The 20,863-nt window shown below is 48.5% G+C and overlaps 1 protein-coding gene across 2 annotated transcripts in view; it reads left to right on the top strand.

Annotated features, from left to right (window-relative positions):
- Positions 1-20,863, top strand: part of SGSM1 (small G protein signaling modulator 1) — an 80,881-nt gene that overhangs the window by 15,478 nt on the left and 44,540 nt on the right. For both annotated transcript variants that reach the window (XM_061602812.1, XM_061602811.1), the window contains exons 2-6: positions 6,328-6,403; positions 13,442-13,604; positions 15,450-15,602; positions 18,661-18,728; positions 19,691-19,836. In XM_061602812.1, the coding sequence (XP_061458796.1) occupies positions 6,340-6,403; positions 13,442-13,604; positions 15,450-15,602; positions 18,661-18,728; positions 19,691-19,836 (594 nt within the window). In that variant the 5' untranslated portion in view covers positions 6,328-6,339. The remainder of the gene's footprint in view (positions 1-6,327; positions 6,404-13,441; positions 13,605-15,449; positions 15,603-18,660; positions 18,729-19,690; positions 19,837-20,863) is intronic.

The raw sequence follows: 20,863 nt of genomic DNA, 5'->3' as shown, positions 1-20,863 counted from the left end.
CCCTACGGGCCAGAGGATCCCCCTGCAATCAGGTACCGTTACGTTGTCCCAACAGGCTCAGCTGGAGATCTCACATATACCCACAAAGCCAACTCCAACCTTGGATGGGTGGCACAGTGCCATGGTTGCTAATTTGGTGACAGGTGAAAGGCAGTCTGCACATGCCTAGAAGCCACTCCCGTTGTATTACTACTTGATCTGTTTGCAATGAAAATGGTTTCTGGGACTGAGCGCTAGCTTGGGTTGACACTTGCCCCCCCCAAGCAAGGAACTACTGAGAGTTGGCTTTTCTGCAGGGCTGATGGCAGTTAAAATCCCAATTCTCCCAGGATATTACTGGGGATTGATCTGTTTACAGGGGTGTCACTACCGGGGTGCGGAGGGTGCGGCCCGCACCCGGGTGTCACCATGAGGGGGGTGACACCCAGAGCCGCCCCGCACCGTTGCCCGGCAAGGCTGCTCCAACTCCTCAGAGGCGGGCAGGCGAGACCGGGAGCAGCGTCGGCGGGGTGAGGGAGGCGCACCGGCGTTCCCAGGCCTTCTCCGGCTGGGTGCCCCTCCGGCGCGTGCCCTCCCAGGGGCATGGACGGGGTGGTTGGCCTTGAGTGCACACACACGCAAGCCCAGCCACCTCATCCATGCCCCTGGGAGGGCACGCACCGGAGGTCCGCACCCCCCCGCACTCCCGCTAGTGACGCCGCTGTCTGTTTATGAGCTGAAGAGTGTTGCTGTAGTTTTGTCTTTTGATATCTTAAATCTCTCTTTTTTTGGTAACCTTCCCTGGGATTGTTAAGGGTGGGATGTGAGTGGAATGAGTACATAAATAAAGAGGAGGTTTTGAGGGAGAGATTTGAGGGCAGCAAGGCAGTTCCAGGGCCAAGGGGTGGAAAGGGCAGTCTTTTAAGGCAGCAGGAGGCCTTTGGGTGGTGGAGTTAAAAAATGGCTCAGTGAACCCTCCATGTTCAGGAACAGTGTACCTGTAAATACTAGATGCCGGGGACATGTGAGGGTGGTGTGGTGTTGCTTGGTGAGTTTGTTGCAGGTATCTGGCTGGTTATCAGCAGATATAGGATCCTGGACTTGATGGATTCTGAGGCTCTTGGACTTGGATGGCAAAGGGTTCCTGGAAGGAGCAGCCCCAGCCATGATGGCGAGTTCCAGTCTCGGTTTTGCCACCTTAAAAACCTCTCTCCTTCCCCACCCCCCTTTCTTGTCGTCTTCCCATCTGCTCTCTCTCTCATGTAGCCCTCGAGTGCAGTTATTTTGAAATCCTTGGCAGTTGGGTGCAGGCATGACGCAGGTGCTGCACACAAGCAAACCATGCTTGCCTTGGCAGCCCTGCGCTGCCCTTGCACGCATCAGCAAGACGTGTTCCTAATCCTGCCTGTTTCTGTGTTTATTTTATTTTATTAAATATGTTTTATTTATTTTATTTTCATAGAATCGTAGAGCTGGAAAGGGCCTCTAAGGCCATCGAAACCAGCCCCCTTCTCAGTGCAGGAATCCAAATTAAAGCATCCCTGACAAGTGGCTGTCCAGCTGCCTCTTGAAGGCTTCCAGTGCTGGAGAGCCCACCACCACCCTAGGGCACTGATTCCATTGTCAGACCACTCTAACGGTCACAAAGTTTTTCAGAGTTCAGCTGAAATCTGGCTTCCTGGAAAATATATATATATACCACTTGATTGTAGAAAACCTCAAAGCGGTTTATAATTATTATTATGTTTAGTAATGTGGGGCAGTGGGAAGAGAATTTGCCGCCCTGGGCTCCTGCTGGGAGGAAGGGTGGGATACAAATTAAATAATAAATAAATAAATTAGCCAATGGAAAGGGATGCTTAATCCTTACCCATTCTTCACATTCTCCCACAACCCCTTCCTCCTGGTGTTCACTCATTCTGGGGGTCACTTTTTGCTCCACTCCAGCTAGATTCAAGAGACTGAGAAAATTAGCCTAGCTGTGGGAGATGACAGCCTCGGAGGTTGCAGGGGAGAATCTGTAGCCCAGGGAGTGGGGTAAGGACCCTCCACGACCCACTGATTCCCCCCCATAGGTGCCCCCTTACACCTTTAGTCATGTTACCATGGTAACATGTAGTTCTGCCCTTATTTATTTATTTATTTATTTATTACATTTGTATACCGCCCCATAGCCGAAGCCCTCTGGGCTGTTTACAACAATTGAAACATTAAAAACAAATATACAAATATACAAATTTAAAAACACATTTTTAAAAAACAATTAAAAAACATGCTAAAATGCCTGGGAGAAGAGGAAAGTCTTGACCTGGCGCCGAAAAGATAACAGTGTTGGCACCAGGCACACTTCATCAGAAAGATTATTCCATAATTTGGGGGCCACCACCGAGAAGGCCCTCTCCCTTGTTGCCAGCCTCCCAGCTTCCCTCGGAGTAGGCACCCAGAGGAGGGCCTTTGATGTTGAGCGTAGTGTACAGGTGGGTTCATGTTGGGAGAGGTATTCCATCAGGTATTGTGGTCCCAAGCCATGTAAGGCTTTATAGGTTAAAACCAGCTCTTTGAATGGAGCTCGGAAACATGCAGGCAGCCAATGCAATTGGGCCAGAATCGGTTTTATATGTTCGAACCGTCTGGTCCCTGTTACCAATCTGGCCGCTGCATTTTGCACAAGCTTCAGTTTTCGAACCGTCTTCAAAGGCAGCCCTACATAGAGTGCATTGCAGTAATTAACTTGGAGGTTACCAGAGCATGGACAACTATAGCCAAGTTATCCCTGTCCAGATAGGGGCATAGCTGGGCCACCAACAGAAGTTGGTACAAGGCACTCCGTGCCACCGAGGCTACCTGAGCCTCAAGTGACAGAGATTATTCTAGGAGAACCCCGAAGCTACGAACCTGCTCCTTCAGGGGGAGTGCAGCCCCATCCAGGACAGGTTGAACATCCATCATCTGGTCAGAAGAACCACCCACTAGCAGCATGTCAGTTTTGTCTGGATTGAGCCTCAGTTTATTAGCCCTCATCCAGTCCATTGTCGCAGCCAGGCACCGGTTCAGCACATTGACAGCCTCACCTGAAGAAGATGAAAAGGAGAAATAGAGCTGCATGTCATCAGCATAGTGATGGCAACGCACTCGAAAGCTCCAGATGACCGAACCCAACGGTTTCATGTAGATGTTGAACAGCATGGGGGACAGAACTGACCCCTGCAGAACCCCATACTGGAGAGTCCAGGGTGCCGAGCAATGTTCCCCAAGCACCACCTTCTGGAGGTGACCTGCCAAGTAGGAGCGGAACCACCGCAATGCAGTACCTCCCACTCCCAACTCAGCCAGTCATCCCAGAAGGATACCATGGTCAATGGTATCGAAAGCCGCTGAGAGATCAAGGAGAATCAACAGAGTCACACTCCCCCATCTCTCTCCCAACAGAGGTCATCATACAGGGCGACCAAGGCTGTTTCCATGCCAAAACCAGGCCTGAAACCCAACTGAAATGGATCCAGATAATCGGTCTCATCCAAGAGTGTCTGGAGCTGGCCTGCCACCACTCGTTCAAGGACCTTGCCCAGGAATGGAACATTTGCTACCGGCCTATAGTTATTAAGATTTTCTGTGTCCAGGGAGGGCCTCTTCAGGAGTGGTCTCACTACTGCCTCTTTCAGGCAGCCAGGGACTACCCCCTGTCGCAGGGAGGCATTAATCACTTCCCTGGCCCAGCTGGCTGTTCCATCCCTGATAGCTTTTATTAGCCAAGAAGGGCAAGGATCCAGCACAGAAGTGGTTGCACGAACCTGTCCAAGCACCTTGTCAATGTCCTCAAGCTGTACCAACTGAAACTCATCGAAGAAATCGGGACAAGGCTGTGCTCTGGATACCTCACTTGATTCACCTGCTATAACACTGGAGTCTAAGTCCTGGCGGATGCTAAAGATTTTATCCTGGAAGTGCCTAGCAAATTCATTACAGCAGGCCTCAGATGGTTCTATCATGTCCCTGGGGCCAGAGTGTAATAGTCCCCTTACAGGCACAAAGCACTCAATGTGCTTTTAAAGGAATGAATTTGCAAAGCAGCCATCAATGGATTTCGTTTAGATGCAGGCGCTTTTCTCCAACTGCCCTTTGCTTTCCTGGACTTAATCTTCAGCCTTCAGCTCTACCCCCATCTGAGGTCAGCTTTTAATACATAATGACAAAAAAACCCCACATATCCTCTGTGTGTATTTATGTGTGTCTTTTGGAGGGGCTTTCAGGGGCGGCCTTGATGCTTCCAAGACTGGAGCAATCTGTGTCCCAGGGGCTGGTTTGGGGATCAGAACCCAAGACTATGGGAGCCAGGTTTTGGAGGAGGAGATTGTAACTGGCCAAGACTGTTGACTGACAGGGTCCTCTTTTAGCCAATGAATGCTGTGACTTCAAATCCGGATGGGAGCCCCCAGTTGTTGCTGGGCTCCAACTTGCCTCATCCCTGACTGGTGGCCAATCTGGCTAAGGCTGATGGAGTTGCCGTCCCAGCCACAGCTGGGTAGCCACAGGTTCCCCATCTCTGCTTTGCATGGAGCGCATTGGCATACTGCACCGTCTCTGTTTGCAGTACCTCAAAACAAAGGTGTTTTTGAGGATCATGTTTTAAAAATGATTATGACTGCCTGTTGTTTAAAGAAAGGAAAGCAAGAAAGAAAAGAAAGGCTATTACTGGGGGCAAAGCCAGATGGAAGCCAGACTGGCCCTTTGGGGCAAGAAAGGCTTCCTTTAATGGCATCCCTACAGTTTGCCACTTTGGCTAGAGCCAGGTAGCACTTTGCAGACCAGATCTTTTCTTCTTGCCATCCTTAAGGCTGCCAGTTCAAGAGCAGCCATGGGTTCAGTGTCTGATGCTGCACTGAGGTTTTCTTTGTTCCCTGAAGCAGTTTTTAAGCACCTAGCTTGATTTTGGCAGAGTTGGCTCAAGAGACATGCACGGCGCTTGTTCGCACCATTCCCAGTCCTGAGCCTCCTCCCACAAGGGCACAAATGATGGGGTGATTGGGGTGTATCCAGGATACTCTTTGCCCAGTTTCTGTATCCATCAGCTCAAGCCAAGGTGCTTTCTGGACCACAAGAAAAGCTTGCTCTGTAGTGCTCTCTGTTGAGACTTTTAAAAAGCATGGGTGAAGCTTTGATGTCACCAGTTAAGTGGTTGAAAGTTTGCAATGGGAGTCCCACATCTGGCTTTGTCTCTGTGGTGTCTCTCTCTGAATTCTCCCTGTGGATGCAAAATCCTGATGTTGATTCTATCAAAATGGGTGTGTGCAGCTTGCTCAGAGGGGATCCAAGGAGCTGAATTAAAGCACCCCCTTTGCCAATTTTGTCGCTCTGCTCAGAAGTAAAGAAAGTGTGTGTGGGAGGCGTCAGTGATTTTTTTTGGGAGGGGCAGGATGAATTTCATGGCTGGGTGGGGTGAAATTCATTTACATGTCACCAGCCTCGATTTAGCTGATGGCTGCCATATTTCATTTTGCCCAGAATAGCAGCTGCCTGCCTGTGCAGATATCTGGATGCCAAATGTATTTGGCATTTGAACCTTCTGATCTTTTTTTTTTAATTAAAAAAATCCCTTTCCCTTCTAGAACATATGTATGGGAAATTGTCAGCTCTTCACTGAGACAGCAGTGTCGGTGGGGGTGCAGGCATGGCTGGAGATTCCTTGGTAATTGCCAGGCCGTAAGTCCTCAGCTGGCAGCTTGGCTATAAATCTGCCAGGCTAGCAAGGAGGAAGCAAGATAAGGGCAGAGGCCATTCAAAACTTACGTGCCAAGCCAGAAATCGAGAAGAGACGTCAGTGAAGGTCCGGGTCTAGTTTGCCGAGAGATCAGTCCAAGTCAAGGTTCAGGGGATAGGAAGACACACAGCGGTCACGCCTGACGTTGTGGTCAGCAACAAGCTGAAGCCAAGGTTTGACTTTTAAGGAGCAGGCTTGTCAGCAGGTGTGAGCCATCAGCATTTTGGCCTTCAGTGGACAGGCCTGCCCCTCTTCTGCCTGACCTTCTGCTGTCTACGTTCTGCAGGTGAGGGGGGAGTATCCTGTTCCCTGTCTGCGTCTGGTTGAAGGGCTTCAGCTGTGTCTGGGGTGCTCTGCAGCTGAGGGGGAGAAGCAGCTGGGTTCTCAGGAGTTTCCTCCGTTTCTCCTTCTGGGTCTGCTGCTTCTGGGTCGGCTGCTGTTACTCCCGAGTCATCCTCATCTGATGAGTCCTCTGACAGGGCCATGACAGAAATGTTATTCTCAAGGAATTGAGCTTAGAGATGCAAAGGATTTTACTTTCGTAGCTCAAACACTCACTTCCTCCCTGTTTTGTCTGAACTGTTTTCCAGGTGAAACAGATAATGGAAGAAGCAGTCACGAGGAAGTTTGTGCACGAAGACAGCAGCCACATCATTTCCTTTTGCGGTGAGCCTGCTAGCAGGAAATATCTGGCCTGGAGTTCAGTTTCCCCTCTCTGTTCCTTCCTGGCAAGTGCGGCTCCATCATTCTGGTCTTGGACCCTCTGCAGTTTCTTAAAGGCAATTGAGCTCTGCGCCCTTCAGATGATGGCCAATCAGGGAGGGGGTGGGCTGCTCGCTGAGACTCTACCTCATGACTTCACCACCACATATGTCTGTATAAAGTCAGAGTTAGTACTGACTTGGTAGGGGGGTGGTTTGGGTCACTTTTAAGGCTACTAAGCTTGACAAAGGGGCACTGTCGCAGGGTGTGATAGTGGAGAGGGATGTTCAAGGTCAACACTACTGCTGTTTGCACCTGCACGAAAGCCTAGATTTGGGATAAGGGGTTTCCAGTTCAGGATTTCACCTTCTGTTTTCAGGAACTGGGTCTTGATCTGCAACCCAGTGGGCAAAAGGTCCTACAATGTAGAACAGACTAGGGCCTCTGTTCGGTTTGGCCTCATCTTGAGTACTGCATCCAGTTCTGGACACCACAGTTTAAGAAGGATGCAGACAAACTGGACAGGTTCAGAGGAGGGCAACAAGGATGATCAGGGGACTGGAAACAAAGCCTTACGAGGAGAGACTGAAAGAACAGGGCATGTTTCGCCTTGAGAAGAGAAGACTGAAAGGAGATATGATTACACTCTTCAAGTATTTGAAAGGTTGCCACACAGAGGAGGGCCAGGATCTCTTCTTGATCATCCCAGAAGGCAAAACACAGAAGAATGGGTTCCAGTGGCTGAAAGCTAGATTTCGACTGAACATCAGGAGAAACTTCCTAACTGTTAGAGCTGTATGACAATGGGACCAATGACCTCGGGAGGTGGTGGGCTCTCCAACCCTGGAGGCCTTTGAGAGGCAGCTGGGCAGCCCCTTCTTTGGGATGCTTTAATTTGGATTCCTGCATTGAGCATGGGGTTGGACTCGATGGCCTTGTAGGCCCCTTCTAACGAGTATTCTATGGGAGCTGTTAGTTGCCAAGGGAAGGGGCACTGCTCAGCAGTAGAAGAACACCTGCTTTGCATGCAGAAGGTCCCAGGTTCAACCCTTGATAACTCCGGTTAAAAATATTGGATTACAGGTGATGGTCAAGGTCCCCCTCTCTGCCTGAGACCCCAAAGAGCCACTGACACTGACTTGATAGGAAATTAGTCTGTTAGGGGTGGAGGAGACTTTGATTTGGTCCACACTTGTAAGTCAACTGAGCGAATTCACATCTCCCAGAATATTATAGGGACTGGAATATAGCTGTCTTTCAGCACTTCTCTAAATTTCTGGGAACCAGTCCTTAGCTCAAAAAGTACCAAAATGCATTAAAATGTGTGTTTTAGGATTAAATATGTATTTAAATGTTACTGAGATAAAATAGGTATTTAAATACATATTTTCATACAGACTATTAAAAGCATCATAGCTTAATATGGAAACAGGACAGCCTTATGAATAAACACCCAGGGAATTGACACAGGCCTGGGAACAGGCTGTTCAAGCTATCCCTACACTGTATAAACACACATTTTTGTGTATGTATACAGTTTCTGCCCTGTTGTACCCTCAGCCAACACTCCTTGGAGAAGATGGATCTGCACCCTGGTTTGTCTTGTGTGGGTCCCGTGGAGCCCACCTCTGCTTCCGAGTCTCAAGCAGTCAACTCTGCTTCCAGACTCCCTTCACGGGTTAGTCCACAGAAGACTCAGGGAATCAAGAGAGCCCCGAGGAGAGAGCCCCATGACCTCCAAGGCTCCTTCAGCTACACCAGGTGACACTCGTCCTTTGGCCGGGGAGTAGCACTCTGGGGCTCAAGTCTATAAAACGTTTATAGATGTTGTTAGTGCTTTATTGCCTGTCTGCCACCCTGGGCTCCTTTGGGAGGAAGGGTGGCATATAAATTTACTAAATAAACAAGTCTCCAGTCAATGGGCTACTAGCCCTGCTATAAAACTCCAGCCAGTTGCTGTAGGACGGGTGGGGAACCTATGGCCCTCCAGATGTTGTTGAACTACAACTCCCATCATCCCTAGCCATTGGCATGCTTGCTAGGGGCTAATGGGAGTTGTAGTTCAGCAACATCTGGAGCAGCCTTTCCCAACCAGTGTGCCTCCAGACTTTGTTGGACCACAACTCCCATCAGCCTCAGCCAGCATTGCCAATGGTCAGGAAAGATGGGAATTGTGGTCCATCTGGAGGCACACTGGTTGGGAAAGGCTGGTCTGGAGGATCAACGGTTCCCCACCCCTGCTCTAGGAACTTGATGAGATAACGTTGATGTTTGACCTTTGCTGCAGGAGCACTGTCCATGGTCCTGAACCCACATAACTTTGCTCTGACTGTTGTTTTGCTTTGCCCAGGCCAGACGTGCCCTGCTCTGCCATCCCTGGGAACCAGGATCTACAGACCTTTCTTTGCTCGAGCCATCGTGCATTCTTGGTTGTGGGCATCTCCATGGAACATGACAGCTTCAAGACAGCTTACCATGCAAAGTTTTAAGGAGCATCCCAAAATTTGGGTGCCAGCAGTGAAGTGGCATCCTCTCTAGTTGTCTCTGAGCTTCCAAAACTGGGGGACCTGAGAGAAAGGCCTTTGGAGCAGGTTCACATAGGAGAAGGAGGTCCTTTGGCTAGTCCACATACTGAACCATCCATTTGTAGGCAATTGCAGTTGACCCTTACCCCACCCACCCCGAGCCCTTTGGATCGGGTGGGTTACCTGTGCGAACTGGGGAGATAGTTAGGCTTTTTTTCCTTCTTACTGCACCTGGAGCCACTGTAGTCTGAGTCACCACAAGAGCAGAGCAAATCTGGAGGCAGCTGACGCACTGCAGGCTGCAAATTGTTTATAGTGCCATGCGTTGCCACCCCCAAAGCTGCCGGACAGAGGAGGTCTTCTCCTTGTCTCTTAACAGTGCTGTTGCATTTCTCCTTGGCCTGCGGGCAGTTCAGGCGCATCATCTGTGGATGATGGGGATTTAATTTGAGTCATCCGCCAAGCTGCCTTGGCCTCAATGGCATTAACATAATAGCCAGGGGGTGGGTGGGAAGAGAGAGAATGCCATAATGGGGTGGGTCGCCTTTCAGCTACATATCACCATCTTGTTCCCTCTTGGCCTTTAAATCTTAATGGCGGTAACCTTTCCTTAATGGATTCCACTCAAATGGCTCATCCAATTAAGGTGACTGAAGTTTGGTGGGGATGTAACTGTCTGACAACATCTGCCAAAGGCTGGATCTGCTCACTGCTTTGATGAAAAAGCTGAGGAGGGAAGCCCTTCCATTCCCAGCGGCTCTGTGTTGCCAGCTCTTGGTAAACAGCTCTTGCTGAACAGTTCATTATTTGGCATCATCTGAGCTTAATAGCAAAGCATCTCTTGGCAGCGTTTCCCCCGAGGGTCCTCTGACGAGTCAGGCTCCAAAAGAGCAAAGTGGGTAAGCGAACTCCTTGCCAGGGGAGAGGGGCATGAGGGTGAGCAGGCTGGGTTTGGGTGCAGCTAGTTCAGCCGATGGCATGGCTGTCACATTGACTCCGTTCTCCGCCAGCAAATGGTGGGTGTGAAGACAACGTCAGGACATGTTTATACACATGTAAACAAGAGGTGGCCCACCTGTGGTCCAACATCTGGAGGCCTCCAACCCATTAGCCCCAGCCAGCGTGGCCAGTGGCCAAGGATGATGAGAGTTGCTCTCCAACAACGCTTGGAGGGCCACAGGTGCACTACTCCTGCTCTAACCCATTTTGCCTCCTTGGCTGCGTGGCACAAGGGGCATCTCCAGCTGGAGGCTCTTGTAGTGGGACCCAGGAGCCTCATGCTCTTCTGCTGGCACACTTCCTGCTCTCTGCAGATGACTGAACATACGAAGCTGCTTTAGACTTCCTTGGTCTATCCAGCCCAGTGTGGTCTCCTGTGAATGGCAGCCGCTCTCCAAAATACCGAGGGAAGGCCTTTCCCAGTTTTCTACAGAAGATCTGGAAATGCCTGGGACTGAACCTGGGACCTTCTGCGAAATAAGCAGGTGTCCTGCCACTGAGCTACACCTCCTGACAGGGCTACCAGTTTGGCGCAAGGGCCAGTTGACACGCAAGGGCAATCAGCAGCCAGCTCTGCTTCAGCTAGAGCATCTCTTCCCCACGCAGGCCCAGGACCCAGGAAGCTGCCACATGCTGAGTCAGAACCTTGGTCCATCTAGCCCAGTAAGGTCAACACTGGCTGGCAGCAGCTCTCCATGGTTTCTGGACATCTCCCTGCCTGGAGATGCTGGCGACTGAACCTGGGGCTTCCTGCCACTGAACTTCCCCGCAGATTATGTCACCCTCAGACTGGCCATCCTTGTCTACCATTAGCATACCTCTCAAGCCTGGCCCACAGGTGTGTGGGTGTGCATGGGTGAGAAGAAGACAAGCCCGCCCTTTGCTTATCACCAAAACTGCAATATCAGTATCCTTTGGGGGAGACAACTGACAATGGAATAAAGCAGAGGTGACCCCTCCGTGTTAGAAGGAGCGGTCCTCTTGAATACGTTCTTCCTCATTCCCTACTAACAGTAACACACTGGAACCAAAATAGCCTCAGAAAATCAAGCGGTGTTCCTTGAACTTAGCATGGACGGGGATAGTCTGACCACTGTTGTCCATGCACTGGTAGCCTCGAGGCTCAATTACTGTAGTGTGATCTATGTGGGGCAGCCCTTGAGGCTGGTCCGGAAGCTGCAGCTGGTGCAAAATGGGGCAGCGAGACTGCTCACTGGGGCAGGGTATTGCCAGCATGTCACCCACTGCTGAAAGAATTGCACTGGCTGCCCATTTGCTACCAGGCCAAATTCAAGGTTCTAGTTTTGGTGTACAAAGCCCTATACAGATTGGGACCAGGATACCTGAAAGACCATCTTATCCCTTATATCCCCAGTCGATCACTGCGCTCTGCAGGTGAGGGTCTCCTGCAGATACCATCTTATCAGGAGGTCCGTTCTGCAAAACATAGGAAACAGACCTTTAGTGTGACGACACCGACCCTATGGAATCCCCCCCCTTAAAGATTAGACAGGCACCATCTCTGTTATCTTTTTGGTGCCTACTGAAGACCTCCCTCTTTCAACAAGTCTTTTTAAGTTGAGACATTATTCCAGTCTGTGCCTGTGTTGGAATTGCTTTTTAATGTTTTTAAACCTTTTTTTTTAAAACAATAAATTTTTAACCTTTTTTTGGAAGATGTCTTGGAAGCTTTTAAAAAAATGTTTTTAAAGATGTTTTGTTTTAATGTATTTTAATGTCTGTTTTTATGATGTTTTAAAGTGTTTTTAGTGCTTTTGTTTGCCGCCCTGGGCTCCTGCTGGGAGGAGGGGCTGGATCTAAATCAAATAATAAACAAACAAACAAACTTGTAGCATAAATCAATTATAATTTGCCCTCATTGATTACAAAGAGCTTCTACCAACTAGTAAAAAGTTAGTTAATTTTTTAATTTTGCAGCCTTATGAAATAGGCCCAATGGAAGAAGCACTGATGGTTTCCTACAGAGTAGGGCAAGTGGCTGCCTTGTCCCCCGGCTGTGACGTTGGCGACCGTGCTGTCTGCTGATAAGGGACCTTTTTGGCAGAGAATGAATCGGAAATGCTGCAGCTTGCCAAATCTGAAAATAATTTAGAACTGCTGTGCTGATTTACTCGGTCTGGCTTCTTCCCTGTTTGGATGTCAGAGAGATGGAATGGCACTGTCACCTGCAGCAGAGAACGCTAATGCATGCACAACAGTATCGGGAAGATGGGTGCTCCCAGTGCTGTGCTACCCAGAGGCAAGAGTATTGGTGAGGAAGGGCAAAATGTTGCCAGTCTCCTGGTTCTGAGCAAGTCTGCTTGCCTCCTTGGTGCGGATTGGAGCCTGCAGCATCTCTGTCTTTGAAGAAGGATGACAGCAGCCGATGGAGCTGGAGTCCCTCTGGTGGAAGATGGCAAACAGGCTTTGAGTACCTGGTTGAGGTCACCAGCTGTGTCAGGCTGGTGGGGTCTACCCTGGAATTGGTATCCAGGACAAAGCAATGACTGTGGCAGAGCTAGGCTTGCATAGATTAGGAAGGAATTGTGCTCCACTTCCTTTTCTTACAGCACAATCCTCAGAAGTGGAGTTTAGTTGTGCAGCTTGGGACCAGGATACCTGAAAGACCATCTCACCCCTTATATACCCAGTCGGTCACTGCGCTCTACAGGTGAGGGCCTCCTGCAGATACCATCTTATCAGGAGGTCTGTTCCACAGAACATAGGAAGTGGACCTTTAGTTCTGTGGGACCTACCCTTTGGAATTCCCTCCCCTTAGACAGGCCCCATCTCTGTTATCTTTTCGGCATCTACTGAAGACCTTCCCCTTTCAACAAGCCAATTAAGTAGAGACCTTATTCCAGTCTGTGTCTGTCCTGGAATGGCTTGTTAAGATGTTTTTAAAGCTATTTTTTAAAATACATTTTTAAGATGTTTTAATATATTTTTAAAGATGTTTTGTTTTAATATTTTTTAAAAGGTGTTTTGTTTTAATATGTATTAAAGTCTTTTGTTTTTAAGATGTTTTAGAGTGTTTTTAGTGATTTTGTTTGCTGCCCTGAGTTCCTTCTGGGAGGAAGGGCGGGACAGAAATGGGATGAATAAATAAATAGATAAATTTTACTTATTATTTTTATTTTTGTAACTCATTTGTACCTGACTCTTCAGAAAAAAGGCTCCTTGACCAGCTTCCATAAAATTGATTGAATTAAAGGACAGTCCCTGCTGTTAGGCTTACAAAAGACCTGACCCAAAGGAACAGGGAGAAACCCAATTCAGGCTCCAGTTCTTGAAGTTAAGTAGTTCTTGTCATGGTCATCTGGAATGGGAATGGTTCAAGGGCATCAGGTAGGGCTTGCTGGAGCTGGTCTTGCAGCAGAAGTAATGGAAAGTTGCACGATTCCTGGTGGCCAGGAGGGATGATGAACCAGATGGCACCTCTTCACTTCTCTGCTCTCCCCTGTATTTCTCTTTACAGCTGCCGTTGAAGCTTGTGTCCTCCACGGTCTCAAGCGACGGGCAGCTGGTTTCCTGCGCAGCAACAAGATTGCAGCCCTGTTCATGAAGGTGGGGAAGAGTTTTCCTCCTGCTGAAGAGCTGTCTCGGAAGGTGCAGGACCTGGAGCAGTTTGTTGAGAATGTGTAAGTCTGTGCCACGAGGTGAGGTTTGGGACGGGCGGCTGCTTGGCTGGGGAGTTCAGACCTTGGGAGAAGCAGGAGAGCCTCACACACTGGTCCTTGTCTCCAGCGCCATCGCTACAATGCCATGCTCAATGCCTAGTTTCAGGGCTGATGGGACAGGGCAGGAGGGCCATTTGACCTGGGCCTTAAGGTCAAAGCCCCCCCCTCAAATTTAGATATTATATTTGCATTTGATAGATTTCCCAAGTTGTTTTTTTTAATGCACATCAGACCAAAATGTGGCCTGCTCTCTTTCTCAGCTTAGAGCTGCAAATTTAAGCAAATAAGAGATGTGATTTGGTAAAAGACACAATTTCTTAAAGATTTTGTCATATTAAAGTGTTCATCAATATTAATAAAAGTATAGCTTTTCTGGTAGCAGAAGATTAGACTCGGATAAATGTTTCAACACAGAACAGCCGATTGTATATTATAAACAAACAATGACTAGTTTTTATTAAGGCTCCAGAGGCCTCGAAAGCTGGAAGTGCCCCAGGACTCCCTGGACCTCTACTGTTTGTTGGGGTTAAATAATAGGCATTGCTCAGCCTTCCCCAACCTGGTGCCCTCCAGATGTTGCTGGACTACAACTCCCTCCCTGACCACTGGAGACACTGATGGGAACTGTAGTCCAAAACATCTGGAGGGTACCAGGTTGGGGGAGGCTGCTGTAGAGGAATTGTTCAAAAGTCAGAATCCTGAACCCAGGGTTTTTTGACATGAAAATCTCATTTCTGCAACCTCTAATATAGCCAACTAGGCACTGTTTCAGGTGCCACATAATACTTGTTCGGCACTTGTAAGAAATCTGTTAACACCAACTCCAGGAAATGGAGTTTTAGACGCAATGGAAGCCCACTGTGAATTGTTTGCAAGGCACTTCAAGGGTAAAGTTGCTTGTCTCTGTTGAAGCCCCGTTCGCATCTACTGGAGTCCCCAGTGAGGTGTCCAGGGTAACGTCTGCCGCAACTTCTTGTGACCAGTTTGAGTCGAGGTGACCTGATGACATGGACAGGTGCTTGCGATGCTGCCGCCAGCAACTTGTCCTCTCGACCCTTGCTTTTTAAGATATTTTTAAATTTGTTATTTTAAATATTTTTAAGAGGTTTTGGTCTAATATGTTTTTAACGATGTTTTGTTTTAACATGTTTCAAAGTCTTTTGTTTTTAAGATGCTTCAGAGTGCTTTTAGTGTTTTTGTTGGCCACCTTTGGCTCCTTCTTGGAGGAAAGGCAGGATATAAGTTGAATAAATAAATAAAACTCAGTCTTTTAGTGTGGCAGCACCTACACTTTAGAACTCCCTGCCTATTGACATCAGGCAGGCGCCTTTGCTATATTCTCTTTGGTGCCTGCTTAAAGCGTTTTTGTTTAATCAAGCCTGTCCAGACATGTCAGTGTTGATGTGTTTTAATCTCTTTTTACTTTACTGTTAATTTTAATTGTCTCTTAAATGTTTTCAATTACTTCCTTTTAACTGTAAATTTAAATATTTGTCAGAAACCATTGAGAGGTTTTATTACATTTGAGTGGCATATAAATTATATTAAATAAATAAATAACCCCAAAACAGGCATCTGCAAATTCCCATAGCCTTTTGCTGTCATTTTCTTTTCTGATTTTGTATTTATATATTGGGTTAGGGTTATATATTTGGATAAATAAATGTGACCAGTAAATAGGACATTGACTTTGTTACCAGACATGGGTGTTCCTGTTTAAGAGATTCTGGTAAGCCAGAGGTGTTAGTCCACATGGGTCTTGTCTCTTTCTCTCTCTTCTCCCCCACCCCCGCCATCTCCCCTAAGGCGAAACCAGGGTCCAGGTGTCCAAGAGAACAGTCGCAAGGCTCCAAAACTTCCCAGCCTGCCCCCACAGGCCATCAAGCACCTCTGGATCCGGACAGCACTTTTCGAAAAGGTCCTGGACAAAATAGTGCACCACTTGGTGGAGAACAGCAGGTAAAGACAGCCGCTGCGTGGCATTTCCTTTGCCCCCTCCACTCCTCCCCGCCCTTCCTCTGGTTGGTGATGGCTGTAGGGCTTGTTTGCCCAGCAGGAGACTGGCACTCTGAGCAGCTGAGTTGGTTGGCCTGCACACAGTGAAGAGGCTCTGTGGTTAATTTGGCACCTGCCAACTTAATTCCTGGAGATCCAGAGGTTTTCACAGCCCATTTGGAAAACATGTCTGAAGCTGGGTTTGATTAGACAAGGCCTGCAGCAAAATGTTGCAGTGCAACACCACCATCACCACCCTGCCCAAGCAGGAGTGCTCCATCAGTATATTATAAGCCGTTATTGGGTTGACTGCTTTTTCTTTATGTGTCTGGATTAGAAGACTGAGAAGAAATCAGATAAATAAAGAGCAAAAAGTTAATATTGCCAGAGAGGTCCACTATAATAATTAAGCAAAACCAATATGAACATGGCCTTACCTACAGATGATACAATATAGAGTGCAAATTATACAGAATCCAGCACGATGATTTAAGGAATAAAAACAGCTCTCTGTTTTGTTAACGCCAAACCTGCAAGTATTGCAGAACTGGTTCGTGCCACTGGGCTGAATGCATTTTGCCTGGCGTTTTGGTCTGGTGCTGCAGGTGAATATCATGTCTTCTGTGCCTTCTAGCAGATGTTCCACTTCCCTGGCTGTTATCAGCGTCTGCCCATAAGGGATGCCCTCAGTGGCATTGTGGGTACTGGGCTCTCCTGGACTGGAGGTCTTTGAATAGAGGCTCTTGGGGCTGGTTGGGGTGCTCTTATCGTGGGGTTTCCTGCATCAAATGGGGGGGGGCTTTTTGAGGGGCCCTACAAGGCCCCTTCTAACTCTAGGTTCTGTGGCTTCTGAATTTTTCATAAGGTGGACAATACAGGAAGGTCTTAATTTCTTGCTTCTGTCAGGCGAATGCGAGGGTATACATTATTATTATTGTTATTTATTTATACATACATACCCTGCCTTTCGGCCAAAGGCCCTCAAGGCGGCTTTCAAAGAAAAATAAACACAGGTAGAAGAATACAATACAATAAAAACAATACAATTTACAAAAAAATAAATTAAATAACAAATAGCATTATCGTTATCCACAGGTCTGTATGTAACTTACAAGATCTGGTTTGTAACAGATGCTCTTGGAGGTCACTGATTCATAGGGTCACCATAAGTCGAAATCGACTTGAAGGCACATCACAACATAACAATGACAGAAACATCCTTTGAATCTTCAGCAACTATAGTCTCTTTTCATTTTGGGGTTTGCCTGGTTTTTTGGGGGGGCATTTCGGACAAACTCAGATATGGAGGAGGAGAAGGGGGCAGTGCAAGGTGGTTTGTGATATTTTATTATATACGTTATATTTTAACCATAAGAGAAAGGCAAGAGGGAGCCTAATTGATGCTGCGTGATGCTGACTTTCAGTACCCTGCAGAGCAAGTTGAAAGGTGTATCTAGCGACGGCTGATTTTAAATGGTGTAATTAGTGTACAGCAAGATACTTGGAAGTAATAACTTCACTCACTTTTGCAGACCATGAATTTTAAAATGGTGTTTGCTTTCCAAACAGACAATCTGGGCGTCCTACGCATCCTAGATGGAGCCACACTTGGCTTCGGCTACGGGGCGGTCTATAAGTTTAATGAAATAAATAAATAAAATAAATAAATTTTCACTGAGCAAATAAATGGCCATACGATATACTTGCAGTGCTGGAGGATTTTCTCCTTCACTTGCATGCAGAAGTATTCAGTGGTGTGTTTAATGTAGTGCTGTGCTGAAAATGTATTCCATGCTTTTTTCAGCCTTCTCCATCAATTAATGAGAAAAATGCACTCAAAAATGACCAAAGGAGAGAGAGAATTTCTCATGGGTGGGGTGCAGGGTTTTTATCCTGCCTGTCTTACTTTTAAGGTGGCCAAAGGTGGTTGTAAGAGTCCCTGCTTTCATTCTGTAAGTCATTTCACCAGCACTCTGCATTCTGCAGCCTCCCTGGGTGCCTGCGCTCCCTGAGTGCCTGCGCTTCAGTAAAAGCCCAGGGCAACATCCTCATGCAGTGATCAGGAAGCGCAGGCAGCCATGGAGTGCTGGAGGAAGGTTTCCTGGAGAGGAAAATGCACACTGAACACCCTTAGCCACTTTGCCATCATAAGGTAAGCTCCAAATCCTGCACCCACTGGGATTCTGAAGTGCCCTGAGAATGAGGCAGAAAAATGCACACAGGGACCACTCTCCCACAGGCCCTCCGTCCTGCCAGGGTTTAAACTGCATCTATTGGCCCTCATCCAGCCCACCGCTGTGCGGCCAGACACTGGTCCCCACTAGTCATGGTGGCTAAATGAAACTTCCAGGGTCAGAGACAGTCTACCTCTGGTGTACCGGTTGATGGGAAGCAGCAGCAGGGGAGACCCTCTTCCTTCATGGCATGCTAGAGGCATCTGGCTGGTCACTGCAGTCTACCAGGGCCGCTCTTGGGGTCATATGTCTAAATCCCAAAAGTGGGAGGGAAGAAGAGGAGGCAAGAGAAGGAAGAGATATAGAGAGGAAGTGAGGCAAAGGCTTGCCAGTGAGGGCAAACGCACAGCCTGTCTCCCAGGGTCACATTCCTACATGGGCAGCCTTCCGGGGGCAGCATTCCACAGTGGTGAGCGGGGCCAGAGCCTCTGTGTGTGACTCTGAATTGTGTTAGATGCCAGCCGCACGTAAGCCAGAGGTTTATACGCACCTCTCCTCTGCAGCCCCATCTTGCCACCCGCCATCCAGCACGCCAGCGCCAGGGCCACAGTTCAGGCAGGCGAACATACTTGCCATTGCAGAGGAGGCCTTCTGAGGGGCGTGGCTTGAGGAGAGTGCCACGGGCAGGCGAGAGAAGCCACGTTCGGCTCATGGGCCAGAACCTCTCTGCTCCTGTCCTAGGAATATCTTGCATTTCATGAATATTTGGGCAGGATCCTTATACATTTCATTTCTGTCCGTGTGTGTGAGGTGGTTATAACCTTTCTCTGTTCTCTCTCTCTGCACAGTAAATATTATGAGAAGGAAGCCTTGCTGATGGATCCTGTCGATGGGCCGATCCTGGCCTCTTTACTAGGTAAGGTGGGTTGTTTCTGAGCTGTGTTTTTGAGACAATGTGTGGATGCGGGTTGTGGCCGGGAAATGTGCTTTTCTGAAGCATTGTTGAGTAGGAAAGCCTTCCTATTTTGGGGCAATACTTTTCATGGGAATTGCTTGTGTTCAAAATGCTGATACCTTCTCTGAGAGTAGGTGCTCGCAGCAAGGAACAACAACAGTTCTATACTGGGCTTCAGTCAGCTGACATTTTTTTCCTATTTCTTTTTAAATTGTTCCTTGACTCGCCTGGGGTTCAAGGGAAACATGGATGGCAACCGGCAGTATTGCTCTGGGATGGGGAGCCCTTTTCATTCCTTTGTGGCCCACCTTCCAAGGGCTGTGTGGCCAGAGACAAAAGTGGGCCGAGCCATGGCTGTGACTCTTCCCTTTGCCCACTAGGCTACTGTTCTGACATGCAAAAGTCCGAGGCTTCTCCCCCACCCCTTCCATCCAGGCATTGGGTGGGGGGCAGGCAGAGGCAAGGTGTGGCGAGATCGGGCACAGGCGGGGGGAGGGTGCCAGCCCTGAGTACCTCTGCTCTAGGCAATAACAGCCGTCCCTCAATAGATGTCTAGGGGGGCAGGTGTAGCAATTCTGTTTCCTTCTCAGTACTTTTCTGCTTCCTGAATCGATGGAGAGAAAAAATGGGGCTGCTAGTGGGGAATTCATGGGAGGGTGGGGCCTCCCTCCTCCTCCTCCCACACTCCATTGTCTCAAGGGCTGGGTTGGCGTGGGCTCCCTGCCTGCTAGGATTTGCTCCATTAGTTCAGTGTCTCTTGAATCCTGCTGTCTTTAGTAGCTCTTGTGTTGGGCCAAAGCAGAGGGCGGTGCACACGAGTGTGTGTGTTTGGGGTGCAATTGTAAAGGGAGAAAAGAGCGGTGATGGTGGCCTACAAGCTGACCCTTCTCCTTCCGTGTCCTGCGCTCTGCTTCCTCACGCAGTGGGGCCTTGTGCGCTGGAGTACACCAAGATGAAAACTGCAGATCACTTCTGGACTGACCCTTCAGCCGACGAACTGGTTCAGCGCCACCGGATCCACCGCTCTCACTGCCGCCAAGACTCGCCCACTAAACGCCCGGCACTCTGTGTAGGTTTTAGGGGCTGGGGGGGAGGAGAAGTGGCTGGGGGTCGGTGACGGGCAGCATGTCTGTGTGGAAAGCTGCTGATGTTGCTGTGTTGTGCATATTGCGGGGAAGGTTCGTGACCTAGCCTGGAAGCTTTAAAGTGTATTTATGCTGAGTCGATCAATTCCTTGTGATAACCGTTGTGATGTAGGAAATATAAATCCTCCTCCTCCTTCTCCTCCTCCTTCTTCTTCATCATCATCATCATCATCATCATCAAACCGTCATCATCCTGCCCTTCCTCCCAGAAGGAGCCCAGGATGGCTTTTTTATAAATAGCCCTGTGCTTTTTGCATCCTTGCTGGTTTATTCTTTTATGAGTCTGATTTATAGGCAGGTGAGTGTGTGTGCGCACACTACACACGCACACGCTCTTAATCTGTATATCTCCATCCTTTACTTGGATTTTAATGGGATTATAGCTGAGCGGGAACTCACTTGTTTTACAAGTGTGAAGCTGTGGGCTCTCTCCCCAGTATATCCATGTGCCCTGGGCCATTTTTCAGGGGCAGAATGCATGCTCTGCATGCAAAAGATGCCTTGTTCAGTCCCTGACATTTCCAGGCAGGACCAGAGCAGGAAAAGACCCTGAGGAGGCCCTTGCCAGTTGGTGTAGATCAGGGGTGGGGACCACTTGTGGCCCTCCAGATGTTGTGGGACTCCCACTCCCAGTGGCCAGCATTGCCAATGGTCAGGGAGGAATGGCGTTGTAGTCCAACAGCATCAAAGCCTGGAGGGCCCCAGGTTCCTTGTCCCTGTTGTACACAGCACCAAGCTTAGATGGACCAGTGATCTGACTTGGTTTAAGGCAACTTCCCACGTTCTGGTCTCGCCTCCGCCCCTGTGCCTCTCTCTTGGTTGGCCCCCTGCCTCTTTGCTACATTTGTTTACATAGAGGGAAATAATTATAAATCGATTCTGTGATGGAATGCCGAAATTGAATGCTGGAATACTCAGGGGGCACAGAGAGCCTTTGTGAGACGCAGGTGC

This window comes from Rhineura floridana, chromosome 19, assembly GCF_030035675.1.
Source record: "Rhineura floridana isolate rRhiFlo1 chromosome 19, rRhiFlo1.hap2, whole genome shotgun sequence".
Taxonomy (NCBI): Eukaryota; Metazoa; Chordata; class Lepidosauria; order Squamata; family Rhineuridae; genus Rhineura; species Rhineura floridana.
Note: the sequence above shows the minus strand (reverse complement) of the source record. Positions and strands in the feature narration are given on the sequence as shown.